Source organism: Tursiops truncatus, chromosome 16 (genome assembly GCF_011762595.2).
Source record: "Tursiops truncatus isolate mTurTru1 chromosome 16, mTurTru1.mat.Y, whole genome shotgun sequence".
Classification (NCBI taxonomy): domain Eukaryota; kingdom Metazoa; phylum Chordata; class Mammalia; order Artiodactyla; family Delphinidae; genus Tursiops; species Tursiops truncatus.
Genome location: NC_047049.1, coordinates 58,321,529 through 58,348,342, shown reverse-complemented (window position 1 = coordinate 58,348,342; position 26,814 = coordinate 58,321,529). Strand labels below are relative to the sequence as shown.

The window sequence follows — 26,814 nt, the reverse complement described above, 5'->3', positions numbered from 1 at the left end:
AGAGAATTGCTACGGACTTAAAAGAATCTAAAGTTTCCCATGTCATTGGCACTGTGTAAAATAACTGCCAGCATAGAAAACTCTTCCCCAGTTTCCTCTAACTGGAAAATGCTAAATTTTTACATAACTTACAATGTTCCCTATCATTAGTGGCCTTCAGACTAATTAACACGGCAAAAAGTAACGTTGAGTTAGCCACGACCATGAGCAAATGTCACATAGTCCTTAACCTCTGTAGGTTATAATCTTGTGGAAATTTACCTTTTCATCTTTTTTTTTTTTTTTTTTTTTTTTTTGCGGTACGCGGGCCTCTCACCGCTGTGGCCTCTCCCGTTGCGGAGCACAGGCTCCGGACGCGCAGGCTCAGCGGCCGTGGCTCACGGGCCCAGCCCGTGATCCCACATGCTCCGCGGCATGTGGGATCTTCCTGGACCGGGGCACGAACCCGTGTCCCCTGTATCTGCAGGCGGACTCTCAACCACTGCGCCACCAGGGAAGCCCTCATCTTCATCTTTGAGTTGTATGAACATTCACTTCCGTCTGACTAATTTAATCACTCTCCCGAACATGCTTCCCTCCAGGTCTTGCTCATTCTGGAATGTCGGCCAGCTGTCTTGCCTGCCTAACCAAACATTATTCTTCCTTTGAGGCCAGATATAATTCCACCATCCCATAAATTCTTTCTTACCCTCAGGCCCATGGTGAGCTCCTCTTGCTTGGAACTTGATCACATGATCTTCACCACATTATTTTTGACTTACTTTCGTGATGGTTCTTAGTCTAGTGCAGGTTATGAATTGACCTCTCTCTCTCTGGTAACATTTTTTGGGTGCTTATTATGTGCTAATCCTTTGTATTCAATAAGATTGAAAACATTATTATCCCCATTTTAGAGATGAGAAAACCGAAGCTTTGTAACTTGCCAAGTGTCAATTTGAAACCGTGTGGCTAAGTGCCCAGCTATAAATCTGGGGTTCTGTTATTATAGAGGAAGAGCAGAACAGGTATTGGGGACATCTATCAGTCTCTGTCATAGAGAGATGTGAGAGAAATATAAAATGGTCATCTAATAAACGGAAAACTGTGGTAAGTGCTACGAAGCAAAAAGGATTGTATAAAGAGCTCATGCCAGGGCTTTGCAGTGGGAAGTCATAGAGAAAGAACTAGAAGTGGGCTTTGAAGATAGGTGCATTAGTTATTCTATTGCTATGTAACAAATTACCTCACAACGCCCATTTATGTTTTTATTTTTTATATCAATTTATTTATTTATTTTTGGCTGCGTTGGGTCTTCGTTGCTGCGCGTGGGCTTTCTCTAGCTGTGGTGAGTGGGGGCTACTCTTTGTTGTGGTGCTCAGGCTTCTCATTGTGGTGGCTTCTCTTGTTGCAGAGCACGGGCTTTAGTCGCGCAGGCTTCAGTAGTTGTGGCTTGTGGGCTCTAGAGCGCAGACTCAGTAGTTGTGGCACACAGGCTTAGTTGCTCCGTGGCATGTGGGATCTTCCCAGACCAGGGCTCGAACCCATGTCCCCTGAATTGGCAGGCGGATTCTTAACCACTGTGCCACCAGGGAAGCCCACAACGCCCATTTATTATCTCAAAATTGTATATGTCCAAAGTCTTGTGTGGTGTGGCTGGATTCTCTGCTCAGTATCACAAGGCTGTAATCAAGGTGCCAACTGGACTGAGCTCTCATCTGGAAGCTTTGGGGCAAATCTGTTACCAAGATCGTTCTTCTAATGAGGTCCATGTTTTCCTGCTGTCTGTCAGCCAGGGCTAGGCTTAGCTCCTAGAAGCTGCCTGCATTCCTTGATATGTGGCCTCTTGCATCTTTAATCCAGCAATAGCTTGTCAAATCCTTCTTGTGCTTCTAATTTTTAATTTCCTCTTCTGTGACCAGCTGGAGAAAATTCTCTGCTTTAAGGGGGCTAATGCGATTAGGCGAGGCCTGCCTCGATAACCTCCCTATCTTAAATTCAATTGTACTATATAACGTCATCTAATCATGGGAGTAAAATCTATTATAGTCGTAGTCCTGGGGATTATACCAGGGGCCGTAAATCTAGGGGCACATCTTAGAATTTTACCTACCAGAGTAGATAAGACGTAGACAAACAGAGAGAACTTTCTAGGTGGGAAAGAAATGCAGGCAAAACTCAAAAGTGAAACTCCACCACAGATTTTTGGATATTAGAATATGTCTGTTTGTGACTGCTCCAATAATAATAATAGCTTCCTTTTACTGAGGTCTCCTTGGTGTTTACACAAATTCATTCACCAATCCATATATCAGCTCTATGAGGGTGGTATCATTTCACTTTTACAAAGAAAGAAATTCAGGCAGAGAGAAGAAAAGCCACTCACCAGAGTTCTATCCCAATCAAGTTGTGAAGCTGGGATTACGGCTTGAGCTCTGGATGACTTCCGAGTTTGTGCTCTTTGCATTGTGTAACCCACCTGACTGTGGGTCTGGATGGGAAAGCAGAAGGCAGTAATGTTGGTCTGAGCCCAGTCTGTGGAGGTATTGACGTTAAAATGCATTAAAATGTGTTAACAGGTGCCGTGGAAGATTTTAGAGGGTGCATGTGAATTGTGGGGGAGGAAGGGGACAGAAGTGGATATGGATGTGGATGGAGGGGAACACATGGACTGGATATGCAATATGGTATCTTAGGGAGGTTAACATGGCCAGTCAGGAGGAGCCTGGATTACAAGATTGTAGGCAGGGATGATATGTTACAGTTGACAACTACATGATCCAGCCTCTGAATCTCGCTGCCAACTTGCAGGAAATTCACAGGACAGAAGAACGTGTTAAATTGCACATAAGTATACAATCAGCAAAGTGGAGGCAGCGTGAGGATTATAGAAAACAAATCGTATACAGTTCCATCACCCCAATATTATTATTACTAATGTGAAATAGTGAACAGAGAAAAAAGCTTTGGTAGCTATGGTAGGACTAGAGAAAAATTTTAATAGATTTGATAAGAAACTCCATAAGGAATGGAAGTTCCTAGGGAGTTGTTTAGTAATTAAGGCGGTCATGGTCAGACCTGTGTTACCAGCTATGTAACTAGGGTCAGGTTCATGGGTGTACAATCAATGTAGTTACACAGGGCCCTGCACTCAGAACTTCACATTTGGGGTCAAATGCTCTGCAATCATTGTCTGTATTCTTAATAATTTTATCTTTGAATTTGTATTTTAGAAGAGAAGTTCAATGGGACAATTGGAACAGGCACTGGGGGCTTGGAACCTCAGCTTCTACATGGTCCTCCCTTCTACCACCTCTGTTGGATGGGTTTTCAGCTTGCTTGCTCTCCCAATCTCTGGCCCCCTGACCTCACCCAGCCTCCCCTGCCCTTGTCCAGTGACCACTTTTACCCTCTACTCTACCTTGGGCAGGGCTCTGTGTGTGCCACCGATAGTATCTAGGGGTTAGGCAAGGAGGTGGTCATTCTCAACCCAAGGTATCAATGCCACTGCATTTTTTTGCGCTTGACTTGGTGGAGGTGAGTCTCTTGTCTTCCTTTGTCCAGTTATTGAGAGAATCTCAGTGTGGAGGTTGTAATACCTTTGGAGGCCACCCATTTGCTGTGGGTTGGGGAGGCAGGCCTGTGGTAAGGAGAGATGCCTGGTTTGGCCTCCTGTCCCTTGCTGGGAATAGTATGCCAGTCCAGCGGCTAGCAGGAGGGGGCTTCAGGCAGCCAGTGGGTTGCATGGGCCCCCAATTTCCTATGGGGGGATCTGTATTTATCCCAAAGGTATCTCCCTACCCAGGAGTGTGACATTAGATAGCAAATAAAAAATACTCTGACAGGTTGAGAGAGAGAACCCAAAAAAGGAGTAAGCTTTACATTTTAGTATCTTTAACAGCACTTTTTTTCTGCTTTTTGAGCCACATTTTTATTTTGCACTGGGTCCCACAAATTGAGTAGCTCGTTCTATGTGTGATCTTAGAAATTACAAAGTACCAAATTTAAAGTTTCTTAGAATTTAGAAAGTACCAAATAAACGTTAGCTTAAAACAGAGGAAGAAATCCATTGCCTCTAAGGACATGAAAGCAGTAACAAAAAAGTGGAGGTATTTATGCGAAGGAAAAGTACAGGACTTGGTAACACACGTAGTAGAAACAGGGGATATATACCACTAGGCAAAAATAATTTCAAGAATTGCACAGGGCAACCGACACTAGTTTAGTCTCTTGCAAAACATGGGTGCTTGAGAAATATTTGCATTTGACTTGAGCATCTTCAGCTTGGAGGTATCAGCGAAACTGTTTCCTCTTGGAATGGGGAAGCTTAGGCAAAAGAGATTTTGAGGTGAGGAAGACATTTAGAAGATGTCATCTACAAAGCATGCTGTGAGAGGAATAGGCAATTTGGTCTAATCTATCAAAATGTAAAATGTACATAGTTTTGCATTTTCACTTCATTTCTAGGTCCTCGATAAATACACATGTGTACAATACAGAAGCAAGTACAATGATGTTCATGCAGAATTGTTGAATAGGGGCTTCCCTGGTGGCACAGTGGTTGAGAGCCCGCCTGCCGATGCAGGGGACACGGGTTCGTGCCCCGGCCCGGGAAGATCCCACATGCCGCGGAGCGGCTAGGCCCGTGAGCCATGGCCACTGGGCCTGCGCGTCTGGAGCCTCTGCTCCGCAACGGGAGAGGCCACAACGGTGAGAGGCCCGCGTACCGCAAAAAAAAAAAAAAAAAAAGCAAAAATCAGAAACCAACCTAAATGTCCATAACTAGGAAACTGTTCGATTTCAGGCAATGGCGTACCATGCAGCCATTAAAAAGAATGAGGTAGACCTGGACCTATATTTACCAGGAGTGAGACAACCAGGGGATTTTAATTAAGGGGAAAAAATATCAAGTTCCAGGAAAATGCTTAATCCCATTTACTTAGAAAATATATATGTACAAGATAATGAGTAGATAAAGGTCTAGAAGCCTGAACACCAAACTTTAAACTGTGAGTATCTCTGAGCTCGGGAGTGGGTGGAGCGTGTGTGTGAATGAATGGGACGCTTATGCTTTCTCTGTGCACTTCTGTGTTTGAATGTATTACTGAGAGGAAATGGAAAGTGTATTTTGAGGGCGTCGTGTGAAGGGAAAAGTTGGGGAGCAGGGTGAAGACTTACAGCTCCCTGGTCTCTTCAGACTCCAGCGCCGTCTGAGGTAAGGCGACCCCACCCCGCTGAGGTGATTCTGCAGAGGGGCGGAGCTCTGCAGAGCCAACACTGGAGGCGGCCCCGGGGGGCGGGGCCCCGACTCCAGCCGCACGCTCCGCTCCCACCATGCCCTTATAAGGAGCGCCCGGCGTTAGGGCTCGGGAATCCGGTCGCAAACCCCGCGGCTCAGCCCCAATCCCAGGCCCCTCCCTTGGGAATGGGGGCGGGGCGGGGCCTTGGCGGCGCGGTTGCGTGGGCGGAGCATCTCAAAGAGGGACCAATAGGAGTGGAGGTCCGGGTCTGAGCGGCGTTGCCATTGGGCGCGGCGACGAGAGGGGGCGGGGCGCTCGCGAGACTGGTTACGCCGAGGGAAGCCCGGACTCCGTAGTCGCCGCTCAGAGTCCGTCTCTCTGCGGATTCCCGGCCCCGCCGTTCTCAGATCTCTGTAGCCCGCGGTTCGCCGCCCCGCTCGCCGCCGCGATGCCGGTGTTTCATACGCGCACGATTGAGAGCATTCTGGAGCCGGTCGCGCAGCAGATCTCGCACCTGGTGATCATGCACGAGGAAGGCGAGGTGGACGGCAAAGCCATCCCTGACCTCACCGCGCCTGTGGCCGCCGTGCAGGCGGCCGTCAGTAACCTCGTTCGGGTGAGCGCGCTGGGCCTGGGATGGGGAACGGGGGCGGGAGACGTCCCTGGGGTTCCGGCTTGCCTTGCGGCTCCCCTGCGCTGCCTGTGGCTTTGCCGGTGGGCTCGGGAGCCAGACCGCCTCGGGTTTGAATCCTGACGCCCCCGCGTTGTGACCTTGAGCAAGCCCCCGAGCCTCTCTGGGTTTCAGTTTCCTCACCTATAAAATGGGGGCAATCATAATAATGCCTGCCTTGCGGGTTTGTTGTGAAGATTCAGCGAGGTGGTATTTATAAAGTGGCTAGCGCAGCTTATGACCCATAGTAAGCGCTCAATAAATGACAGGCGTTAGGATGTCTGATAGCCCCTTTCCCTCAGCAGGCTGTCGCCCCTCCCGTTGACAGCCTTGCTTTTAGCTCCTTTTTAGGCCTCTTCAGTCTGGCCTCTGGGCTGGCGGGCTCCTCTGATGATTCCCTGACTTGCCTTCCAGGGATTCTTATTTGAGCCACGTTCTCCTTTCTAATACTTCTGCCCCTTACCTTGAAACCCGCCTCACCCACCTCTGAGCCCTCCTCAGAGCTCCCCGCGTCCGGCCCTTCTGTCCACTTGTTTTAGTGGCCACTCGTCCCTGTCTCCTCCTTTCCCGGGCATTCTACCTCTGCTCACACCTCTGGCACTCACAAACACCGGGTGATATCTTTATGCAGTAATTTATGACTACGAATCCCTTTTCCCCTTTCGCTTAACCCTGTTGCCTTTCATCCCCCCCTCCCCCTCCAACTCCCGTGGAGATTTCCACCTGGCTTTACCTGCTGTCAAACGGCTTCCTCCCACTGGGGCCTTTCCAGACTCGGGGGCCCTCTTCATCGGCCCCTCCTCCTGGCAGGAAGCAAGATGGAGAGGCCTGTGGAATCTGGGATCTGCGGCCCCTGCCGGAGAAAAGAGCGGGGCGTCTCCTCCCCGAGCCACAACTTTCCTAGATGGCGAAGTGGCTCTGCAGACCCCTGTAGCCCACAGCTGTGACTAATAACTGAGGTGATTCCTGGAGGAGGCGGAGTCCACTTCTGAAAGGGGAAAAGAGGTGCTGTGACCAGTCTCCTAACACTCTGCTGGCTAATATCACACTTTTCTTTCCCACCCTGGGTGGGTGGCTCAGACTGCTGCTGCCTGTGGGGAACAAATTTGGAAAAATTTTATACGGCTTCCCCACTGAGCTGTGTAACTAGTGTGTGCCAGGGTAGTTAGGAGGCTGGTAGGCAACTGTGGGTCTGGGTGGGGCTTGGGTTCCATATCTGTTTAGAGCACTTTAGCACACTTTAGCTGCTCAAAGTCTTCCTCAGTCTTCAGGGGACCAGTTCAGGAGACTGGTACTAGGAGAATGCTACTGACCAAATTCCCCATCTGCCTTCTGTGTACATTTAGTTAGACTGTATTCAGGAAGAATACTGAATTCATTCAAAATGTCTACTTCTACACTGTTCTTGTTCTTTTTATAACTAATTTTAATCTAAGACTCCGGAGTACATTCTTATGTAGTGTTGTCTAACATGGCTGCATTCCAGGCCTCCATTACTCAACAAATAGGAAACAATGTAAAGAGACAAGGTAATAGTGTCCCTCCAAGGAGTACTTCAGGAAATGAAATCTTAAAACCACATGTTGCACTTGGAGCAGAGCTAGTGTATAGTCTAGGGGCTGATATCTGGTTAGGCTATTTAGAAAAAAGTTATTTATGAGCTTCAATGCATGAATTAATAAGAACTGAATGTCTGCTATATAGGGAGCATTTTAATAAATCAGTGGTTCTTAGGTTGAGATGTGTATCAGAATCACCAGTGGGGCTTTTTAGAAATAAAGATGTCCAGCTCCCACACCAGACTTACTGAGGAGCTCTTTAGGGGGTCAGGTCAAGGCCTTTGTGTTTTTGAGAAGCTCCATAGGTGACTTTCATATAGTCCCTTAGTTAGGAAACACTAATAGATACTGTGAGACAAATACCAAAAAAATGAGGCCATTGATAAACTGAAAACAAAATTACATATAATTGCAAGCTTCCCAATACATTACAAAAGAAGGGACTTGAGACTGGTGGTACATAGGAGTTAGCAGAGAGAAAGTGGGGAGGGTTGTGTTGATAAGTAGTTAATCATGAACAAAGGTACTTGTGAATAAGTGACTTCCAGATTACAGCAAGTAGATTGTCTTGCTTAGCTCAGGAGGCAAGTTGGAGAGAAACTGGAGATGAAATTGGTGCATGCCATATGGGCACTTTAACAGAAGGCCAATAAGATGAACAAAGAGAATGGAAGGGATAGGATGAGGACAGTGTGTGAGGGAGACTGTATAGATTGTGTTCTGGGGAGGCCCGAGGACCTACCCATTGCTTGGAATCCTGGGTGTCAGTTGTGGCCCTGTGTATATGCTGCTGAATATTGTAATGAATCGTGTACATGTATCAAGTTCCCAACTAGATTGTGTCTGGAGAACAGGCCTCGTATGTGCTTCTCAGTTCCTACCCTCAACAGTGGCCCATGGGATGGCTTGATATTGTTGAAGGAAAGAAGGAACTATGGGAAGGAAGATAAATTAGGAGACTTTTAAAATTGGTTGGTCATGAGGAAAATGAGGGCCTGGACTTTGGGTGTGGCAGGGAAAATGGAGCAGGAATTAGAACCATATTACAAATACAGTAGAAGAAGAATTAGTAGAGCTTGATAATAGAACTCTCAGGAAAAAAACACACGGTGCTATTATAAATTAACGAATCTGATTTTTGAACAAATATTCTGGAATTTATACAATTCAGGTTTCTTTCAGTTACCTTGGGAGGCTATATCCTTATTCCAGTGCTTCTCTTTGGGAATTTCTTACAGATTATTTACATATATATGTCAAATTAATTTGTTTTATTTTGGTCAAGAAAATTTTGTCTGAAGTCGGCATTTTTTAACCCTACTACTTTATATACCATTCTTGAGTCTAAAGTGACTTTTGGATATTTCCAAAATTAAAATTTACCAGGTGATGATGAAATTCTGAATTGTTAAGCTGTAGTCATCCACTTATGAGGTAGGTATTTATTGGGACACATTCCTTCTAACATCAAAGCAATAAGTATGATATTGGGCAGAATACGTGTAATACTGGATTGAAGGTCCTAAGTGGCCCGGAGGAAGTGAAGTATCATGGAAGTTCAGAGGAAGGTAAGGTTGCTCTTCTTGAGAGCATGGGGAAGGCTTCATGGAGGAGATAACCTCTGAGTTGGCCTTAAAGAAGGTGGGATTGGAACTTTTTTTTTTTTTTTTTTTTTTTTTTTGGGTACGCGGGCCTCTCACTGTTCTGGCCTCTCCTGTTGCGGAGCACAGGCTCCGGACGCGCAGGCTCAGCGGCCATGGCTCACGGGCCCAGCTGCTCCGCGGCATGTGGGATCCTCCCGGATCGGGGCACGAACCCGTGTCCCCTGCATCGGCAGGCGGACTCTCAACCACTGCGCCACCAGGGAAGCCCGGGATTGGAACTTTTAAAGACATGGTAATAAAGGCATTACAAGTGGAAAGAATACCTAAACAAAGGCATCGAATTATTGAGAATCTGAGGACCAAGTTTTGACTTAGGAAATCATTAAGCAAGACTCATTTAGATTTGTAATTTTTCATGTGTATTTGTTAAACAAAAGTAGCCTGGTCACTTTATATATATATATATATCATCACAATTGAGTCATCACTTTTACTCCACCCTTAGGGAGAGGGTAGGATGGGATTATTTACATGTCCTTTTTTCAACTAAGACCATTTTTAAATTTTTATTATTTTTATTTTTTTGCGGTATGTGGACCTCTCACTGCTGTGGCCTCTCCTGTTGCGGAGAACAGGCTCTGGACGCGCAGGCTCAGCGGCCATGGCTCACGGGCCCAGCCGCTCCGCGGCATGTGGGATCTTCCCGGACCAGGGCACGAACCCGTGTCCCCTGCATCTGCAGGCGGACTCTCAACCACTGCGCCACCAGGGAAGCCCAAGGCCATTTTTTTAAAAACAGCTTTGTTGATATATAATTCACATACCATACAATTCACTCATTTAAACACTCAATTCAGTGTGGTTTTTTTTTTTTTAGTATATTTACAGAATTGCACAACATCACTACAGTCTAATTTTAGGACAGTTTTGTTCCCTCAAAAAGAAACTTCATACCCATTACAGTCACTGATTCTCTCCCATCCCCCAGCACCCCAGCCCTAGGCAACCACCATTCTGCTTTCTGTCTTTGTGGATTTGCCCTTTCTGGACATTTCATATAAAAATGGAATCAGAAAATAATGTGGCCTTTTGTGTAGGACTTTTCACTTAGCATAATGTTTTCAAGGTTCATCTGTGGTGTAGTATGTGTCAGAAATTCATTCCTTTTTGTTGCTGAATAATATTCCATTGTATAAAATAAGGCCATTTTAAACACAGAGAATGATTCTAATGCAGTAACAAAACAAGGAGGGGGCCTAGGAGAAAGATGGATGGGAAGGGAAAAATAGAGGAGAGGTACAGGTTCCAAGGATGGGATTCAGTCAGCAGTGTGAAAAATTCAGAAGTCTTAGACTGTCTTGTAGCATGGTATATAAATTTTTCTTTTTTCCCATTGAAGTGGCCCATAGAAATCTGACAGTCTTTGTGACCATATAGTCGTGCCAGTTTTATTAATGGGGGTTCATACACTTTGCTTTCTCCATTGTAGCATCTGAGGGCATGTGTTGTAACTACTCCTGGGACTCATGAAATATTTATTTCGGACGTTTTTCTGGCCTTTACTTTTATGAGCCTCACCCATATATCATACCCTGTTGGGACCAGCTCTGGGACAAATAGCAGCATTGTCTTTAAACTGATAGTTGGGAAAGACTGTTCTGCTCTTAAAAAGAAATCAATTTTTTCTTTTATAAATTATCTATATTAACATCTGAAATTATTCCTACTTTAATTTCTTTTGGTTGATGTTGGATTTATTTCAGTTAAAATAAATAACAGTGTTTGGGTGACAGGCCTGTGGGTGATTTTCTTCTTCTTCATATTCTGTATTTTCCAATTTTTAAAATGAACATATAAATTCCTATATTAAGGAAAAAATTAATACGGTAAATAATAAGAATGTATAATTCTTTATCGTTTATAAAATGCTTTCATATGTATAATCTCATAGCTGTCCTTTAAGGTAGGTATTGCTATGGTCTGAATTTTACAGATGAAGATACTGTAGATCAGGGAAGTTAAGTAACCTGCCCACAGTGGCACAGCTAATTAGTGGGGGAGCTTGGACTTGAGCTCTGTTTCACTTACTCTGGACACTCTGCTCTTTTCACTCCACCATTCTGTGTCCACTTAGAACAAAGTTGTTAAATATCACTGGAAGTTTTCTAGCTTGAATCAGAAGCAATGAGAATGTTGTTAGTCAAAGAGTTTCCATTTGTCCTGGGCTTGGCAAGATTATCTGTTTAAAGGTTGGTTTTGGCATGGCCTGTGTGAAGGGCCTATATTAAAAAAATGATGTGAAGGTAGTGTTCTGTTTCACAGTGACATTCAATTTTGCAGCGTTAAAAAAAAAGACTAGATACAGGTAACACAAAAGTATGTCTGCCAAACACGTAAAGGCTTTTCTAGTATTTATGGCTGCTTAGCTTGAAGTCTATGAGAACTAAATAGTATTTAAAGTAGGTTTCTAGGATTTCTGTATTTAAATAGTATTTATAGTAGGTTTGTGGATTCTTTGGGGAATCGTGAAGTTTCATTTGAAACACTTTGTCTCTAGATCAAAAGAGATATACAAATAGGACTTAGCATTTACTCATGATCGAGAGAATGGAAGAGTTTTGGAGATTGTATGTTTCTACAACTATGTTTATAAATTTAATGGAGCCCCAATTTAAATATTTGTTTATATATATTGACACAGTGGAAAGTTGGGCTTTTCTAAAGCTGTTTTGTAAATAGCACTGGTATAACAATGGACAAAATAAAAGTTATTTTATATTTTATGGACAAAATAAAAGTTAGAGTAAAAGTTTTGTGGTATCAACCACAGTATCATAAGTTGACTCCTTCTGCTATAGTCCGGAGTAAGGGTAGCATTAAGACAACTGTTTTTATGGAGATGGGACTTATTTGGATTTTAATATTTCTGGTATATTGGTTAAAAAAGGAGTCTGGTTATTTTATATACTTAATTACCGGTCACATATATATGTGTGTGTATGTGTATATGTATATATAAAATACTTATGTTTTGTATGTATCACAGCTGAGAGGGTCGTTATTTTAAAAGCTTTCTGACAACTTCCTGGTCTTTTACTGGCACACCTAGAAAGAGGGTAGGATGGGAATATCTTAATTATCCACAGTCTAAAGTCCATCATAGCATGTATTTTTTTCTCTTGTGACAGTCATCATACTTGGTCAGTGTTTGTCTTCATTGGGTTGTACGTTTCTCAGTGGCAGAGGCCATGTCTGTTGTGTTTGCTCCTTTCAATGTCAGGCTGGTCATAGGTGTGCAATATAACTTTTTTTTTTTTAATGAACTAACTATATATATATGTGTGTGTGTGTGTATATATATATATGGCATTCATTTAAAAAAATAAATTTATTTATTTTTATTTATTTTTGGCTGCATCGGGTCTTCGTTGCTGCGGGTGGGCTTTCTCTAGTTGCGTGAGCAGGGGCTACTCTTCGTTTAGGTGCTCAGGCTTCTCATTGCGGTGGCTTCTGTTGTTGCAGAGCACGGGCTCTAGGTGCACGGGCTTCAGTAGTTGTGGCATGTGGGCTCAGTAGCTGTGGCTCACAGGCTCAGTAGTTGTGGCGCACGGGCTTAGTTGCTCTACAGTATTTGGGATCTTCCCAGACCAGGGCTCAAACCCGTGTCCCCTGCATTGGCAGGTGGATTCTTAACCACTGCGCCACCAGGGAAGCCCATCATTCATTTTTTTGTGCACAAAATATTGTAATAGGAATTTTTGTGCAGTGACAATTTTCCATCCCCAGCTTTCAGACATCCGGTATAGCTGAATTTGAACAGTCTCTTTGAATTTATAATGGGCCTTGTCTGAAACAAGTAGAATATATACTAGGAGGGAGGAATGAATGGCTAACTGCCCATTGTTTGAGATAACGAAAGTGTTCAGGCTATTTTGAGTTGTGGTTCTCTGTTTCAGAATCATTTCAACTATGCAGGCCACTTACTAAATTCATAATGTGAGAATATGTTGCCTCCTATCTGAAAGTAGCATTGGGATTTTGCATTCTTTTTGTCTTTTTAAAACATAACAATTTAGACCAGGTGTTGATATATTATTTGGAACTCTGCTGGTTACAGTGTAGTATCATACTGAGTCATGAATTCCTCATTAAGAGATCTTTATTTCCTTGAACCATATGGCAGGAGACAAAAGATATCAGAAAGTTGATCTGCTGCTTTTTTGTTTTTTGGCTGATCCAGGCCCAAACTTTTCATTGAACCTTATGTCATGGTCATGACACTGGGGTATACTTTTTACATAATAAACCAGCTTTAGAGCAGTATCAAAAGAAGTAGCAGTCCTTAAAGGGCGAACATCAGAGATTAGCTGGTATCCCAGCAAGGTTTCTCTCTAGCATAATGCTCTGTGCTCTGGACTGTTGCTGAAAAAGGGCCATTCTATTAGTTTATGTTGCTTTCAGGCCAGTCTGCTCTTAAACCTTCCCATATAGACAGGACTAAAAGAAGAAAACAAATTTCAGCCTTGGCTTTTTTAAGCTCCAACAGCCTTCAGTGCTATGTAGTATAAATACTTCAGAGTGAAATTTAAGGAGTAAAGTTCAAATCTGTAATAAGACTCTGAAACACCCAGAGACAAAAGTTGGTATATGGGAGGAAGGACCTCCCATTGCAGGCTTTCATCGGTCGTTCTGTTCCTCGTACATTGGACCTGTAGAATTCTTAACAGTATGCATTTGGGTATATTGGGCCACATAGACAGTTTAGTTTGGATAACGTAAGTTTTGAGTTATCTAGGCTCCTGCTTCTCTGTTTTTTTCTGTCATTTTCGTATTTGTTCAGTTTCCATTTGGAATGATTATGAGAGGAACGCTATCTTACCTGTTTCTTCTTAACAATCTGCAAAAAGGTTTGTTAGGGAAGGAAGCTGAAATAAATATATAAGTAGGGGATTTTTGTTCATTTGTATTTTTATCATCGTTAATGTTTTATCTTTAACACTAAAAATATGTATACTATTAATAATCATTTTTGTCATGCTGAGCTTTGTATAGTCTTTCAGAAAGAACAGAATTTCTCTTGTTACAAAAGCATTACATTTTTATCGTTGAAATTTTAAAAAATCTATCTTTAGTCACAGTCGTCTCCAGTGTTTCTCAGCCTTTTACAGTCTGTTTGAACTTGATTTGTCTTTTTGTCTTTTCTCTCTACTCCAAACCAATTTGTTTCCCTAGATATAAATACAAACTTAACTATATATAGATGCACCAGCTCTTATCCCTTTTCACCATTAACACCCTTCCCCCTGCAAACCATTTAATTCACTTTCCTGCTCAAGAATTTGCAAAGGAAAGTGAGGAAACCCAGTCAGTTACAACAACCCATGACTTTCTCTGTCATGTGCTGTTTAGGGAGCCATGCTGTACTTAGCTAACTGCTCTTTCAGTAAGTGTGGAATGAAATAAGTTCAAAATAATGGGCTAGATCTTGAAAGAACTTCTAATCTCAACATCCTTATTAAAGATATGGGGTCTTTACATTGATTAAATCTATTTAAGTATGTGTATTATGTGCAGACAAAGGGATAGAGTATGATAGAGTAATGGATAAAAGGGGACTTGTATAATTAGACATAGGCAGTTGGGGATTCCTCGCCTTCCTTCCAGTCCCTTGGTAAGGCTTTGTAGGTCTTGTGTCCTTGTATGCTGGGTCATCAGTCTTTGGATGATTGAGTTGATTGTGGGTTTGTTTTTTTTCTCCCCTCCTTCCTTACTCCCCTAGGGTGTCTCCCTTTAAGACTGTTTGTTTCTGGAGGACAAGGACTGGGTTATATTCTTCTTGATATTCCTGGTGCCGTGCTTATCCCAGTCTCTTGCTCATGGTATTCCTTTGATAAGTGTGTTGTGCCTTGATACTCTCTATACCTGCTGGTCATTCTAGGCTCATTCATGATGAAGATAGCTCACTATCTCTTGCCTCCATTGGATGGCTTGGTGACTCTTCTTCTGCGCTCAAATGTTGCTATATGCAGATGCCTGCATAATCACAAAAAGAAACAAAGGTTCATAAATATTATATTGTGTTGGTTACATATTGGAACTTTAGATTGCAAAAAATTCCGTCACTTCTATGAGAAGGCAGCTCATTGGATGGGTATGAGTGTGCGATGTGTGTATGTATAGAGGATGAGAGGTAGTGAACCTTAGAACTAAAAATGTTTTACAAATATCGTTAAGTTGCAGAAAATAGAGTCTTTGGCCCTTAGAGAATTTCCCACTGATAAGATTTCCAGTTGGATGACTTTTAAGGGGAAAGTGGCTGAATTTCATTGCAGTTGGCCACAATCCAAGCCAAAGTCATTCCTTGTTTTTGAAATAAGCTTAACTTATTCCCACAAGTAGGCTTTCTGTGAAGAAAGAAAAATGGTATATTTGTTCTTAGAGTTGAAAGTTGAGGGGCCAGCTTTCAACTTATCTAGCTTCTCTATATTTCCAGCCTTCTTTCTGTCCCCACCCCATCCCTGGAGAACTGGCTCATCTTTTATCTGTAAGGTGGACAACATGTTTTTATTCATTTAATTAAAGTAGATAAGGATATATAAATGTGCTAGTAAATCTCTAGTAACACTTAAATTTCTTATTCTGTGGCTTTTCCCCCCAAACCACCAAAATTAGTTATGACTCTAGCTGTGCACATTGCCTGGTGTTCTGAATAATAGTAGGGTATATAAGACATGGTCTGTGGCCTCAGGTTGTTAAAATACAGATGAAATTTATGATCTTATAAAAGATTTAGCTTATCTACATCTTCTCCATCCATGAAATTGTTGCAGAATTTAAATTATTTACTTTAAAGGGTTGTACGCTAGTACTGTAACTACAGTTTTGATTCCTTGGAGCCATGGAGAAAATGTGAGTGGGCCAGCAGCAGAATAAGCAGGTGGTGGGCCCCCTAGTTAGGAAAAGACCACTGAGCATCAGCTTCAGCTGCCCTCTTCTTGATTATTTTTTTCCTTACTGTGCTTTTCACAGTTGTAAGTAATTATTTGTGTGATTATCACTTCTTGAACATCTTTCCCCCACTAGAGCCCCCGGGGCAAATATTGGCTCTGCCGTGTTTGCCCCTGATTTTCAGCACCCATCAAAGTGCTTGGCACATAGTAGAGTCTTGAGGAATAATTGTTGAACAAACAAGTGGGAAGACCGTTTGCTGCTTCCCTACCCCAAAATGTTTTATGCTTCTTTGGAAAAATGTATATCATGCTGTGGGTGAATCTTGATGAAATTTAACTGCGATTAGGAAAGCAGCAGTAAATCATTGCTTAGCACAGGGTATTGCATGCAGTAGGATCATCCAATTCATGTTTCCTGAATGAATAAATTCCAGGGATAGAGTCCTGGAGTGCAGATGGGGATAATCCTGCCCAACATAGGATTATGCAGGATATTTAAGTTTAAAGAAATACAGAACATGGGTTTGGGATTCTCTATTAGTTTTGATGCTTTGCAAATGAACAGAATAGCCAAATTTGGCAAAGTGCATCTGGTATGAGTCAGCAAATACCAAAGTCAGACTTTAGATATAGATATAAGATAAATTACCTATAGTGTAATGGTTAAGTGTAAAGGCTCTAGAGCTGAACTGCTGAGGTTTAAATCCTACCACTGACTGACACCTGCAAAGTATGTAACATTGGAGAAAGTATTTAATTTCTGGTTCTCATAGTCCTCATCTGTAAAACAAAGCTAATCATAGTATCTGACTTGGAGTGTATTATTGTGAAGATTAATGAGTTTGTAAAAATGTTTAGAACTATGCCTGACACATAGTTAAAGATTTCAGTGAGTGTTAGATATATTAATATATTTTTCCATGATTTTTAAGTCATATTTTAAATGTTAGTCTAATGAAAAAGCAGTGTTGATTTTTTTTTTTTAATGTCTAAGTATAACTTCTAACTTTTATTCAACAAGGCAAAATGCCAGTGAAAGCTTTCAGTAGAATTCCATATGTTGTGAATATACAGTTTTATCAACTGTGGGGAAAATATTCACAGTTTAGGTGCCTAAGCCTTTGATTGCCAGTTTCCCATGAAAAATTCAGACATCTGAGTTTATGATTGATATCTCCTTTGTTTGGAGCAATAGTGAGAGTAAAATTGTATCTCTCCCCTCTTCCACCCCAGTTTAGAAGCAAAAATTGGGACTTAGGATTTGGGATTTATCCCAAACATTCATTGTCCTATTTTCTAAAAAAGAAAAAACTGAAGGGGTGGTCACTAAAGTAAATGGAATTGGCCCTTCCAGGTAGAGTTAAAAAGTACAATGCATTTGTGAAATAGAATTCATCTTGTTCTGGAACAGCCAAATTAATTTAACAAATATTTAATGACTACATAATATGCTGGATACTGGAAGAGGTTAGTATCTCTAGCCTGAAAGGAAGGATAGAATCTCTTTCAGATGTCCTATTGATATAGGAGTAATAGAGTTGAATGTAAAGGTCAGGGGACCTTAACGACTAATTTGGAAGGTATACCTGTTATTTCTAGTCTTTCAGTGGTTTTCTGGAAAATTTTTAACATGCATATTTAACTTCAAAGTCTTAAATTAATTGGCATCTTTACTTTCTACTTGAATAAAATGGTAAAATACTTGTAATTCCACTGTCCCCTTATATATGGTTGTCTGAGATTTTGTTTCTCTCTTGATTTTTTTTTGCCCCACAAATTAGACACTATTGTATTATACAGTTGCTTTTTTCCCCATTTACCTATATGTTTACCACTTTTTTTGAGATATAAGAGAAACGATGAACAGACCTCCCTTCTTCCTGAAGTCTGTCCTACACTAATATCTTTAGGTGGGTCTTTGGGCAGTACACACTCTAAGTTTCATTTGTCTGAAAATATCTTTTATTTTGCCATCTTTTCTGAAAGATAATTTCATTGGATATACAAAATTGGGCTAATAGTAATTTTTTCCCAGCATTTTGAAAATATTACTCCAGTGTTTTCTGCATTCAAATCTGCCATCAGTCTAATTGTTATTTTCCTCTAAATAATGATTTTTTTCTCACTGGGGCTTTTAAGATATTATTTATCTTTCTTGGGATTTTTTGGGCTCCCTGATTTTGAGGGCTGATTTCTTTTATCAGTCGTAGAAAATTCTTAGCCATTATCTCTTGGAATTTTCGCCTCTTCCTTCATTTTATTCTTACCCTTTGGAAGTGTAATTAGAAAAATATTGGACTTTCTCTATCCTCTGTATCTGAACAGTTTATATTTTCCATATGGTTATTTTTTCAGGTCTTCCAATTTGCTAATTCTCATACACCTTGGTCTAATATGCCATTTAATTCAGACACTGAGTTTTTAATTTAAATGGCAGTATTTTTTACTTCTAGAATCGTATCTTTTTCAAAATCTTGTCAGTATTGTAGTCTCTTGCTCTTTTATCATTCTTTTAAAAAAAAGATTGCTTTTATTCTCTCTTTTTTTTTCTTATTTAATGAAAAACATCTTGGAGTGTAAGGAACTACAAGAGCTTAATACTAGGATGAAAGTAGAAAGGCACTTTTTTTTTTTTAGTAAACTTATTTATTTATTTTTGGCTGCATTGGGTCTTCATTGCCGCGCGTGGGCTTTCTCTAGTTGTGGCAAGCGGGGGCTACTCTTCGTTGCGGTGTGTGGGCTTCTCATTCGGTGGCTTCTCTTGTTGCAGAGCACAGGCTCTAGGCGCACAGGCTTCAGTAGTTGTGGCACATGGGCTCAATAGTTGTGGCTCGCAGGCTCTAGAGCACAGGCTCAGTAGTTGTGGCGCACAGGCTTAGCTGCTCTGCGGCATGTGGGATCTTCCTGGACCAGGGCTCGAACCCGTGTTCCCTGCATTGGTAGGCGGATTCTTAACCACTGCACCACCAGGGAAGTCCCTAGAAAGGCACTTTTAAAATCTGATGAAATGCCAGGATAACATTACTGTCTTGAGATTGTAGAAGTTGCTGATTCTTTCATTTTTTAAAGTTTTTTATTGCAGTAAAATATATGTAACATAAAATTTACTGTATTAACTTTTTTTAAGTATACGGTTCTGTGGCATTAAGTATATTCACATTTTTGTATAGCCATCACCACCATCTCAAGAACCTTGTATTTTCTCCATTTGAAACTCTGTACGCATTAAACCCTAACTCCCTATTTCTCCCTCGTTTGGGTCCTTGGCAACTGCTATTCCATTGTCCATCCCTATTAATTTGACTTCTCTAGGTACCTTATATAAGTAGAATCATACAGTATTGTTCTTTTGTGAGTGGCGTGTTTCACTTAGCATAATGTCTTCAGATTTCATCCATGTTGTAGCATGTGTCAGAATTTCCTTCCTTTTTAAGGCTGAATAATATTCCATTGTATGTGTATATCACATTTTGCTTATCCATTCATCTGTTGATAGACACTTGGGTTGCTCCCAGCTTTTGGCTAAGGTGAGTAATGCTGCCATTTCATCATACTTTTAATGCCTGCTGAGGTCTGGACTCTGTCCCTGAAGGGATATAAGCTTCTGATGGACTCATGGAGGACTGTGAACCCAGCTTCTAATGCCAGGGAGCAAATGTGTAATCAAAGTCCAAAGGCCCTTTTGAAGAATAAGTTGGGAAGGTAGGAGGGGGAGTTCATTCTGTCTTAGAGAGGCAGTGTTTGAAGCATGAGGGACTTTGCCAGCCGGAGAAAAACTGGAAAGCCTTCTGAGCAGAGAGAATGAAATGATTGAAGGGTGTGAATGTACAGTAGGGAGTGGGGAAGCTTTAGTGATGACACTATTAAGGTAGATTGTGCTAGTTTGTAAAGGGACTTACATGCCATATTAATCACTAAACAAACAAACAAAACCTTCAGTTTTTGAATAGTGAAAAATTTATCTGGTTCAAAATTTAAAAGGTACAGCAAGGTATATAGTGAATAGTCTCCCTCTCACCCTTGAACTCCAGCCACCTGGTTTCCCTCCTCATAGGAAACTAATGGACAAAGGAAACCAAATGTCTTGGGTGTGTTTCTAGAGATAGTTATGCATATTTAGGCAATATGTATTCCTTTTTTTTTTTGCGGTACGCAGGCGTCTCACTGTTGTGGCTTCTCCCGTTGCGGAGCACAGGCTCCGGATGTACAGGCTCGGCGGCCATGGCTCACGGGCCCAGCCACTCCGCGGCATGTGGGATCCTCCCGGACCGGGGCACGAACCCGCGTCCCCTGCATCAGCAGACGGACTGTCAACCACTGCGCCACCAGGGAAGCCCTATTCCTCTTTTATACAAAAGATGACCTGTTATACTGTCGTGTTCCTTGATTTTTTTTTCCCTTAACATATTTGGGAGAACATTTCTTATCAGTTTGTATAGAGCTTTCTCTTCTTTTTTATTTTATTTTTATTTATTTTTAATTCACTGCAGGGGACGCAGGTTTGATCCCTGGTCAGGGAACTAAGATCCCACATGCCATGCAGCACAGCCAAAAATTAAAAATAAATAAAAATAAAATAAAAAAGAAGAGAAAGCTCTATACAAACTGATAAGAAATGTTCTCCCAAATATGTTAAGGGAAAAAAAATCAAGGAACACGACAGTATAACAGGTCATCTTTTGTATAGAAGAGGAATAGGGCTTCCCTGGTGGCGCAGTGGTTGACAGTCCGTCTGCTGATGCAGGGGACGCGGGTTCGTGCCCCGGTCCGGGAGGATCCCACATGCCGCGGAGTGGCTGGGCCCGTGAGCCATGGCCGCTGAGCCTGTACATCCGGAGCCTGTGCTCCGCAACGGGAGAAGCCACAACAGTGAGACGCCTGCGTACCGCAAAAAAAATTTTTGGCTGTGCTGCATGGCATGTGGGATCTTAGTTCCCTGACCAGGGATCAAACCTGCGTCCCCTGCAGTGGAAGTGCAGAGTTCTAACCACTGGACCACCAGGGAAGTCCCATCTTCTTTTTTTAAAAATTGAAGTATAGTTGACGTACAATATTATGTTATAGGTGTACAATAGAGTGATTCACAATTTTTAAAGGTTAGAGTCCATTTATAGTTATTATAAAATATTGGCTATATTCCCTGTGCTGTATTACAATATATCCATGTAGCTTATTATATACAAGCTTTCTCTTCTTTTGATAGTTACATAATATAATCCATTGGTGGTTGTAACAATTTATTTAACTAGACCCTTGTGGAAGGACCTTACGTTACTTACGACCTTTTATTAATTCAGACAGTGTGGCAATGAATGACATAGATATGTCATTTTATGCATGTGCAAATACATTTATAAGATAATTTCTAGAAGGGGAACATTCTAAGCACTGGATGTCAGGCAATGGAGGGATTTTAAGCTGAGGTATAACGTGGATAGCTTTGGGTTTTGGTAAGATATCCCTGGTAGTGGTGAGGAGATAGATTGGCAAGTGAGACACAGGAGCTGGAGAACTATCCATCTAAGATGGTAAAGGTTGCCTCAAGCAGTGGGAAGAAGGCAGATAAAGAGGGGCCAAATTCTAGAGACAGCCTCTTTATTACTTAATTTACATTTGGATTCATAGTATTCTCAATGTCAAAAATACATCAGTAAAACAAATTATTTTATTTATCCTCAATTATTTTATTTATACTATGTGGTTATTACTCCCATTTTACAGGTGGGGTAACTAAGGCTCATAGAGCCTTGAGCTGGTAAGTGGCAGGACCAGAGCTTAAGTATTTTAATTATACAAATGAGATCACTTTGAAATGCAGGACAGAAAACCTAGAGTCCTTATCAAATTTAAAAGAAGTCAACAACGATTTTATTGACACAAGTTATACCCATACCTTTTTGTTCTCATGTGGATGCAAGAAAAATCTTGGAAAAAGACAAAGAAAAGATCAAATTGAAATTGGGAGCTCAAAGGAAAGTCTGTAAGGGAAGGGCTATACTTACCCTTGAACTCAGGTATGCCAGTGGTTTTTAATCGTTCCAATGTATATTCTGAGCTGGCATGGAAAGATATCCATGCTGATGTTATGCAAAAAACAGGAGGCGGATATGTTTAGAATGATCCCATTTTGTATTATTTTATATGTGAAAGAGCATATACTAAAATGTGGTGGGATTGAGTGGTGGGGTTTCAGGTTAAAATTTTTTGTTTTTCTTACCATAATTCATGTTTGTCTCCTAACAATAAACATGTACCACTTTTGAGGTAAAAAAATAAGTCCAGTGTTTTCCCACATCTTTTTATTGTTATTATTTGCACTATTCTCACTGCCTGGAATTATTCTTCCTCTCATGTTAAAATGGGCCTAGTGTTGATGTCACTTTCTCTATGAAGCTCTGTCCAGGCTGCTTAGTTGAAATTAATGTCTTCTTTTGCTGTGTTTCCATGAGGCTTGACTATGTTTCCTATCAAACTCTACCATGAGTTAGAGCTACTATGTGCATGTCTGTTTGCACCCCTTCTTCCTCCAGCCCCACTCAGCTTCCAAATTTGAGTTCTAGAAAGCATGTAGTGCTTCCATCGAGTTGGATTACTCACACTTGATAGATACGTGAATGTTGAATTGGTTGTATTTGCAGCAGTGCAATTTTTTCCTCTGTCAGAACAAGGAAAGATAGATATAAATTCTGAGTCACAGTCAGCAGGGTGATTTTAAAATTCTCAAAGCAATGATATATCTAGGTACACTGGATGAATACTCTTTCCTAATTTGTGAAGGCTGCTGAAAATTCTCTGGAGTAAAAGGAGCCATAAATAAATAAACACCATCTCTAAAACTGCCATCTCTATTGCATCTCTAAAACCAAAACATGAAGGCTACATTTTACCTGATGTATACTCAAGAACTCTTATCTTGGAATTGGAAATTCCAACGTAGGCTGTTTGTTTGAAAGCTTCCACAAAAAGGCAAATTCCTCAGTCTGCTGCAGTCATATACTCTACTGAAGGCTGAGGAATGGCAATGCAAAAATCATCTTTTCGGGCTTCCCTGGTGGCGCAGTGGTTGAGAGTCCGCCTGCAGACGCAGGGTACACGGGTTCGTGCCTCGGTCCGGGAAGATCCCACATGCCGCGGAGCGGCTGGGCCCGTGGGCCATGGCCGCTGAGCCTGCGTGTCCGGAGACTGTGCTCCCAACGGGAGAGGCCACAACAGTGAAAGGCCCGCGTACTGCAAAAAAAAAAAAATCGTATTTTCCCCCCTTCTTGTCTGGAAATTGACCTCTTTTATTACGTTCGTGAAATAAACTTTTTCCTCATCTTTTTTTCAAGTAGTATTTTGTTGATTCTTCCATATCTTTTTTTTTTCTCCTTTCTCAAAGCTACCAGCCTAGATTAGGCTTTAATATTTTCAGTTCTTGATAGTTATCTACTAATCTCTCATTCCCATCCATTATTGCCACGTAAAGCTGCTAATACAACTCTGATCTCAACATTTTCTTCCCAGAAATTGGCACCTCCTCCCATTGTTTTCTAAATTAAATTCCTTTTTCTAGCTCTTTTTAAAAATTGAATCTTGCTATAATATTGTTAAAATTCAAGGTATACAATATTTCTTTGATACATTTATGTATTGCAATATGATTGCTGTTGTGATATTTATCACATTGTATAATTATAGTACAATATCGTCGATCTTATTCTAGCTCTTGAGGGCTATCACACGCTAGCCCTTTCTGTTCTTATTTCTCTGTGGAGTGGAGAAACCAGCCTATAGCCTGTGGGCCAAATTTTGTACTGCCCAGGAGCTAAGAATAGTGTTTACATTTTCAAGTATTTGAAAAAAGTCAAGAGAAGAATAATGTTTTGCTGCACATGAAATTATATAAAATTAAATTTTTAATATCCATAAATAAAGCTGTATTGGAACACAGCCATGCCCATTCATTTACATATTTTCTGTGACTTTCACACTACAGTAGTGTTGAGAAGTTGTGGCAGAGACCATATGACCCACAAAGCCTAAAATATTTACTCTCTGGCCCTTTATGGAAAAAATTGCCAACCCTCAACCTAGAGTCATAGAGTTATAAAGTTGGAAATAAGATCTCAGAGATCTTCTGATCCAACTCTCTCGTTTTAAAAATGAGAAAATGTATTCTCAGATGTAATCAACAGTATGTCTAAGGCAGGTACCTTCGGCAGTGGAAAAGCCAAAATCAGAATTCATTGCTGGTCCTACTCCACCATATTGCCCTTCCCATGAAGCCTGTACTAGCCCAGTAGGACTGCTGGCTCTTTCACGAACAAACTCCAGGTTGTCTCATCTCTGCCTCTATGTACATGCTGCATTTCCTTCCATCTAAGATGCCTTCTTCCCTCCAGAAATTTTATCTATGCCTTAAGGCTCAGCTCAAATACTGAAAACTGCCCTTATCTCAGCAACTGTTTGAGCTCTCTGTCCACATGCCCCCCGTAGTGCTAAGTTCTATCTCCCCATTAGCACTCACCAGAGTCATTTATGTAGTTCTGATGCTATTCCAGGCCATAAACTTCCCAACTGTGCATCTTTATGTCACCTGAGGAAGTATCACCTGCACATTGCCTTACACACAGAATTCTTAGGACATAATTTAAAGAATGAACCAATCTAAAAATGTAAGGATACCAGAGACACCTTCAAGATCTCTGGTTTACTTCTCTTCTATTAAAAAAGAAAGAGAAAGACTATAACACCACTGAGTAATATTTTTTGATGGGATCAGCTATATAGAAGAATTCGTAGGGAGTTTACTTACACCATGTCCACCTAGCAATTGATGAAGTATATACACCCTGGAGAGAGAACTTGGATTTGTCCTAAGGAGGATTACCTAATTTTGTGATGATTATTTAAGCCTTTAGTATATTTGTTGATTGCTAGGCTTATAGAAACTACCTGCTAAGGTAGGAATTCACACAAATTCAACAATGAAATCCTTCCACATTCTCTGTCAATCTCCAGGGATTCTCTGCTGTTATAACTTCCATATAAACTCTCAGTTTGGGATGGTTTCCATCTATGAACTAAATATAGACTTGTATTGTTCTGTGATGAACCATTAGGAGTGAACTTGATATTTAGTAAGAACTGAAGATAAAAGGAATGTAATTTAGTGTTTAGGTGCATTGCCACCATTGTCTTTACTTTCCTTAAAACAATAACAACAACAAAACAAAGCCACCCCCCCAAATTAAAAAAATGATGATGGACTCTTATTATGCTGTAATTCTCTCAGTTCTAATTCTATTTCTTCCTTTTGCCCAACTGGGAATAAGTTATCTAAGATGGTAGAGCCAGAACTTACTAAAGGTTTAGTTGTCTGTGGCAACTGTTGAACATCTAGGCTGCATCATTGATAGTTTGTATTAGGAAGCAAGTGAAACAAAAGGAAATCAACTTTAATATTCCTGTAAAAGTCTTTCTGTTGGTTAGACAGAGGGTATGTCTAATTTGTTAATGTTATAGAAGAATGGTGATGAAATGCAATCTGCAAAAGGCACAAACATGACTAGTATTGCTGGGGATGGTTGATAGCTTTTTTCTGTCTGTACATCTTAGCCAGTTTGGTCTGGATGTGCTGTAGCTGTTCTCTTATTTCACTTTTCAGCATGTTTAGAATTAAGTCTGTGTTCAGCGCATATGTAGTCACACTAAATTATATTTGTAGTTGTTGAGAAGAAAAAGTAAAAACATTAAGAAGAAAAGCCTAAAGGTAAAACTTTGGGGATTTTCTAGGTACCGTAAAACAGGAGTTTTTCCTATGAGCATTATAATTGGCAGCCTTAACCATTTGACACATTGATATTACAAAATATTGAATTTCCAGTTCTGGCTGCTTGTAAGAAGTGTGTTTGTAGCTTGGGCTAAGAAATGGAGTAATTTTACTTATGACCCTAATTTAATGGGTCAGAGTGTCTATTATAGCCTAGAGCCAAATTCAATTACTATACTGCAAAAGTGACTCTGAATAATCTCCAATTAACAAGCAGGATGGTTCCCAACAGTAGTAACAATACTTACTTTTGCCATTGGGTTACTATTTCAAGTTTTGACCACACCTATTAAAAAAAAAAAGGTTGCATTGTTAGTCCTGGTTCAATTTTGAAAGCTAACTGCAGCCAGGTTGACTCAGTTGATCATCTCTAAGCAAATAACAGTTAAGGAGCTTAAGCAGCTGAACCCCTAGTGAGCCTGACCCATGTTGTTGTGGAAACCTTCCAGCTTCTGGGAAGGAAAATCAAACAATTGGACATCAGTAGTTTAAACTGCATCTTGATGGTTTATATTTGCCCATTGTGAGCTTGAAGTTTTTATATTTGCCTGGTTGTGAGCTTGAAGTTTTCTTATCCTTCTTGCCATCTGAAAGTTCCAAAGAATTGTAAAATCATGCAGTATTACAGCAGAAAACTTTAGCCATCATTAAATTTGTTTTCCTCGTTTTTGAAAAACAGTATAATGGCTTAGGATTAGAGCATGGATATGCTGAAGTCAACACCACTATCTGAGTGATTTTAGGCAAATCAATTAACCTCTCTGTGCCTCTGTTCTTCATCTGTAAAATGAGATAGTAGTGGTACCTCCCTCATAGAGTTGTTAAAAGGATTTAATGAGGTAATAAGGGGGCTCCTGACTTATAGCATGTGCCCAATTAAAAAAATTTTTTTTTTCTTTTAAAGGATAAAATGGAAGTCACAAATGAGTACCGCAATGGCAGAGGGAAAGAAAACACGACTAATGTTTATTTAGCACTGTTATCTTTCAGGCCGTGGAAGATGC

General features: G+C 41.0%; 1 protein-coding gene and 1 long non-coding RNA gene across 4 annotated transcripts in view; one reads left to right on the top strand and one right to left on the bottom strand.

Moving 5' to 3' along the window:
• The window catches only part of LOC141276674 (uncharacterized), a 34,614-nt gene extending 30,949 nt beyond the window's left edge, over positions 1 to 3,665 (bottom strand). For both annotated transcript variants that reach the window (XR_012326591.1, XR_012326590.1), the window contains exon 1: positions 2,363 to 3,665. This is a non-coding gene — a long non-coding RNA (uncharacterized lncRNA). The remainder of the gene's footprint in view (positions 1 to 2,362) is intronic.
• Positions 3,666 to 5,565: 1,900 nt separating this feature from the next.
• VCL (vinculin) overlaps positions 5,566 to 26,814 on the top strand; it is a 101,824-nt gene continuing 80,575 nt past the window's right edge. Inside the window, exon 1 of one of the 2 annotated variants that reach the window (XM_019936005.3) lies at positions 5,566 to 5,832. In XM_019936005.3, coding sequence (XP_019791564.1) covers positions 5,665 to 5,832 — 168 coding nt within the window. In that variant the 5' untranslated portion in view covers positions 5,566 to 5,664. The remainder of the gene's footprint in view (positions 5,833 to 26,814) is intronic. The other variant, XM_019936003.3, reaches the window with a different exon arrangement.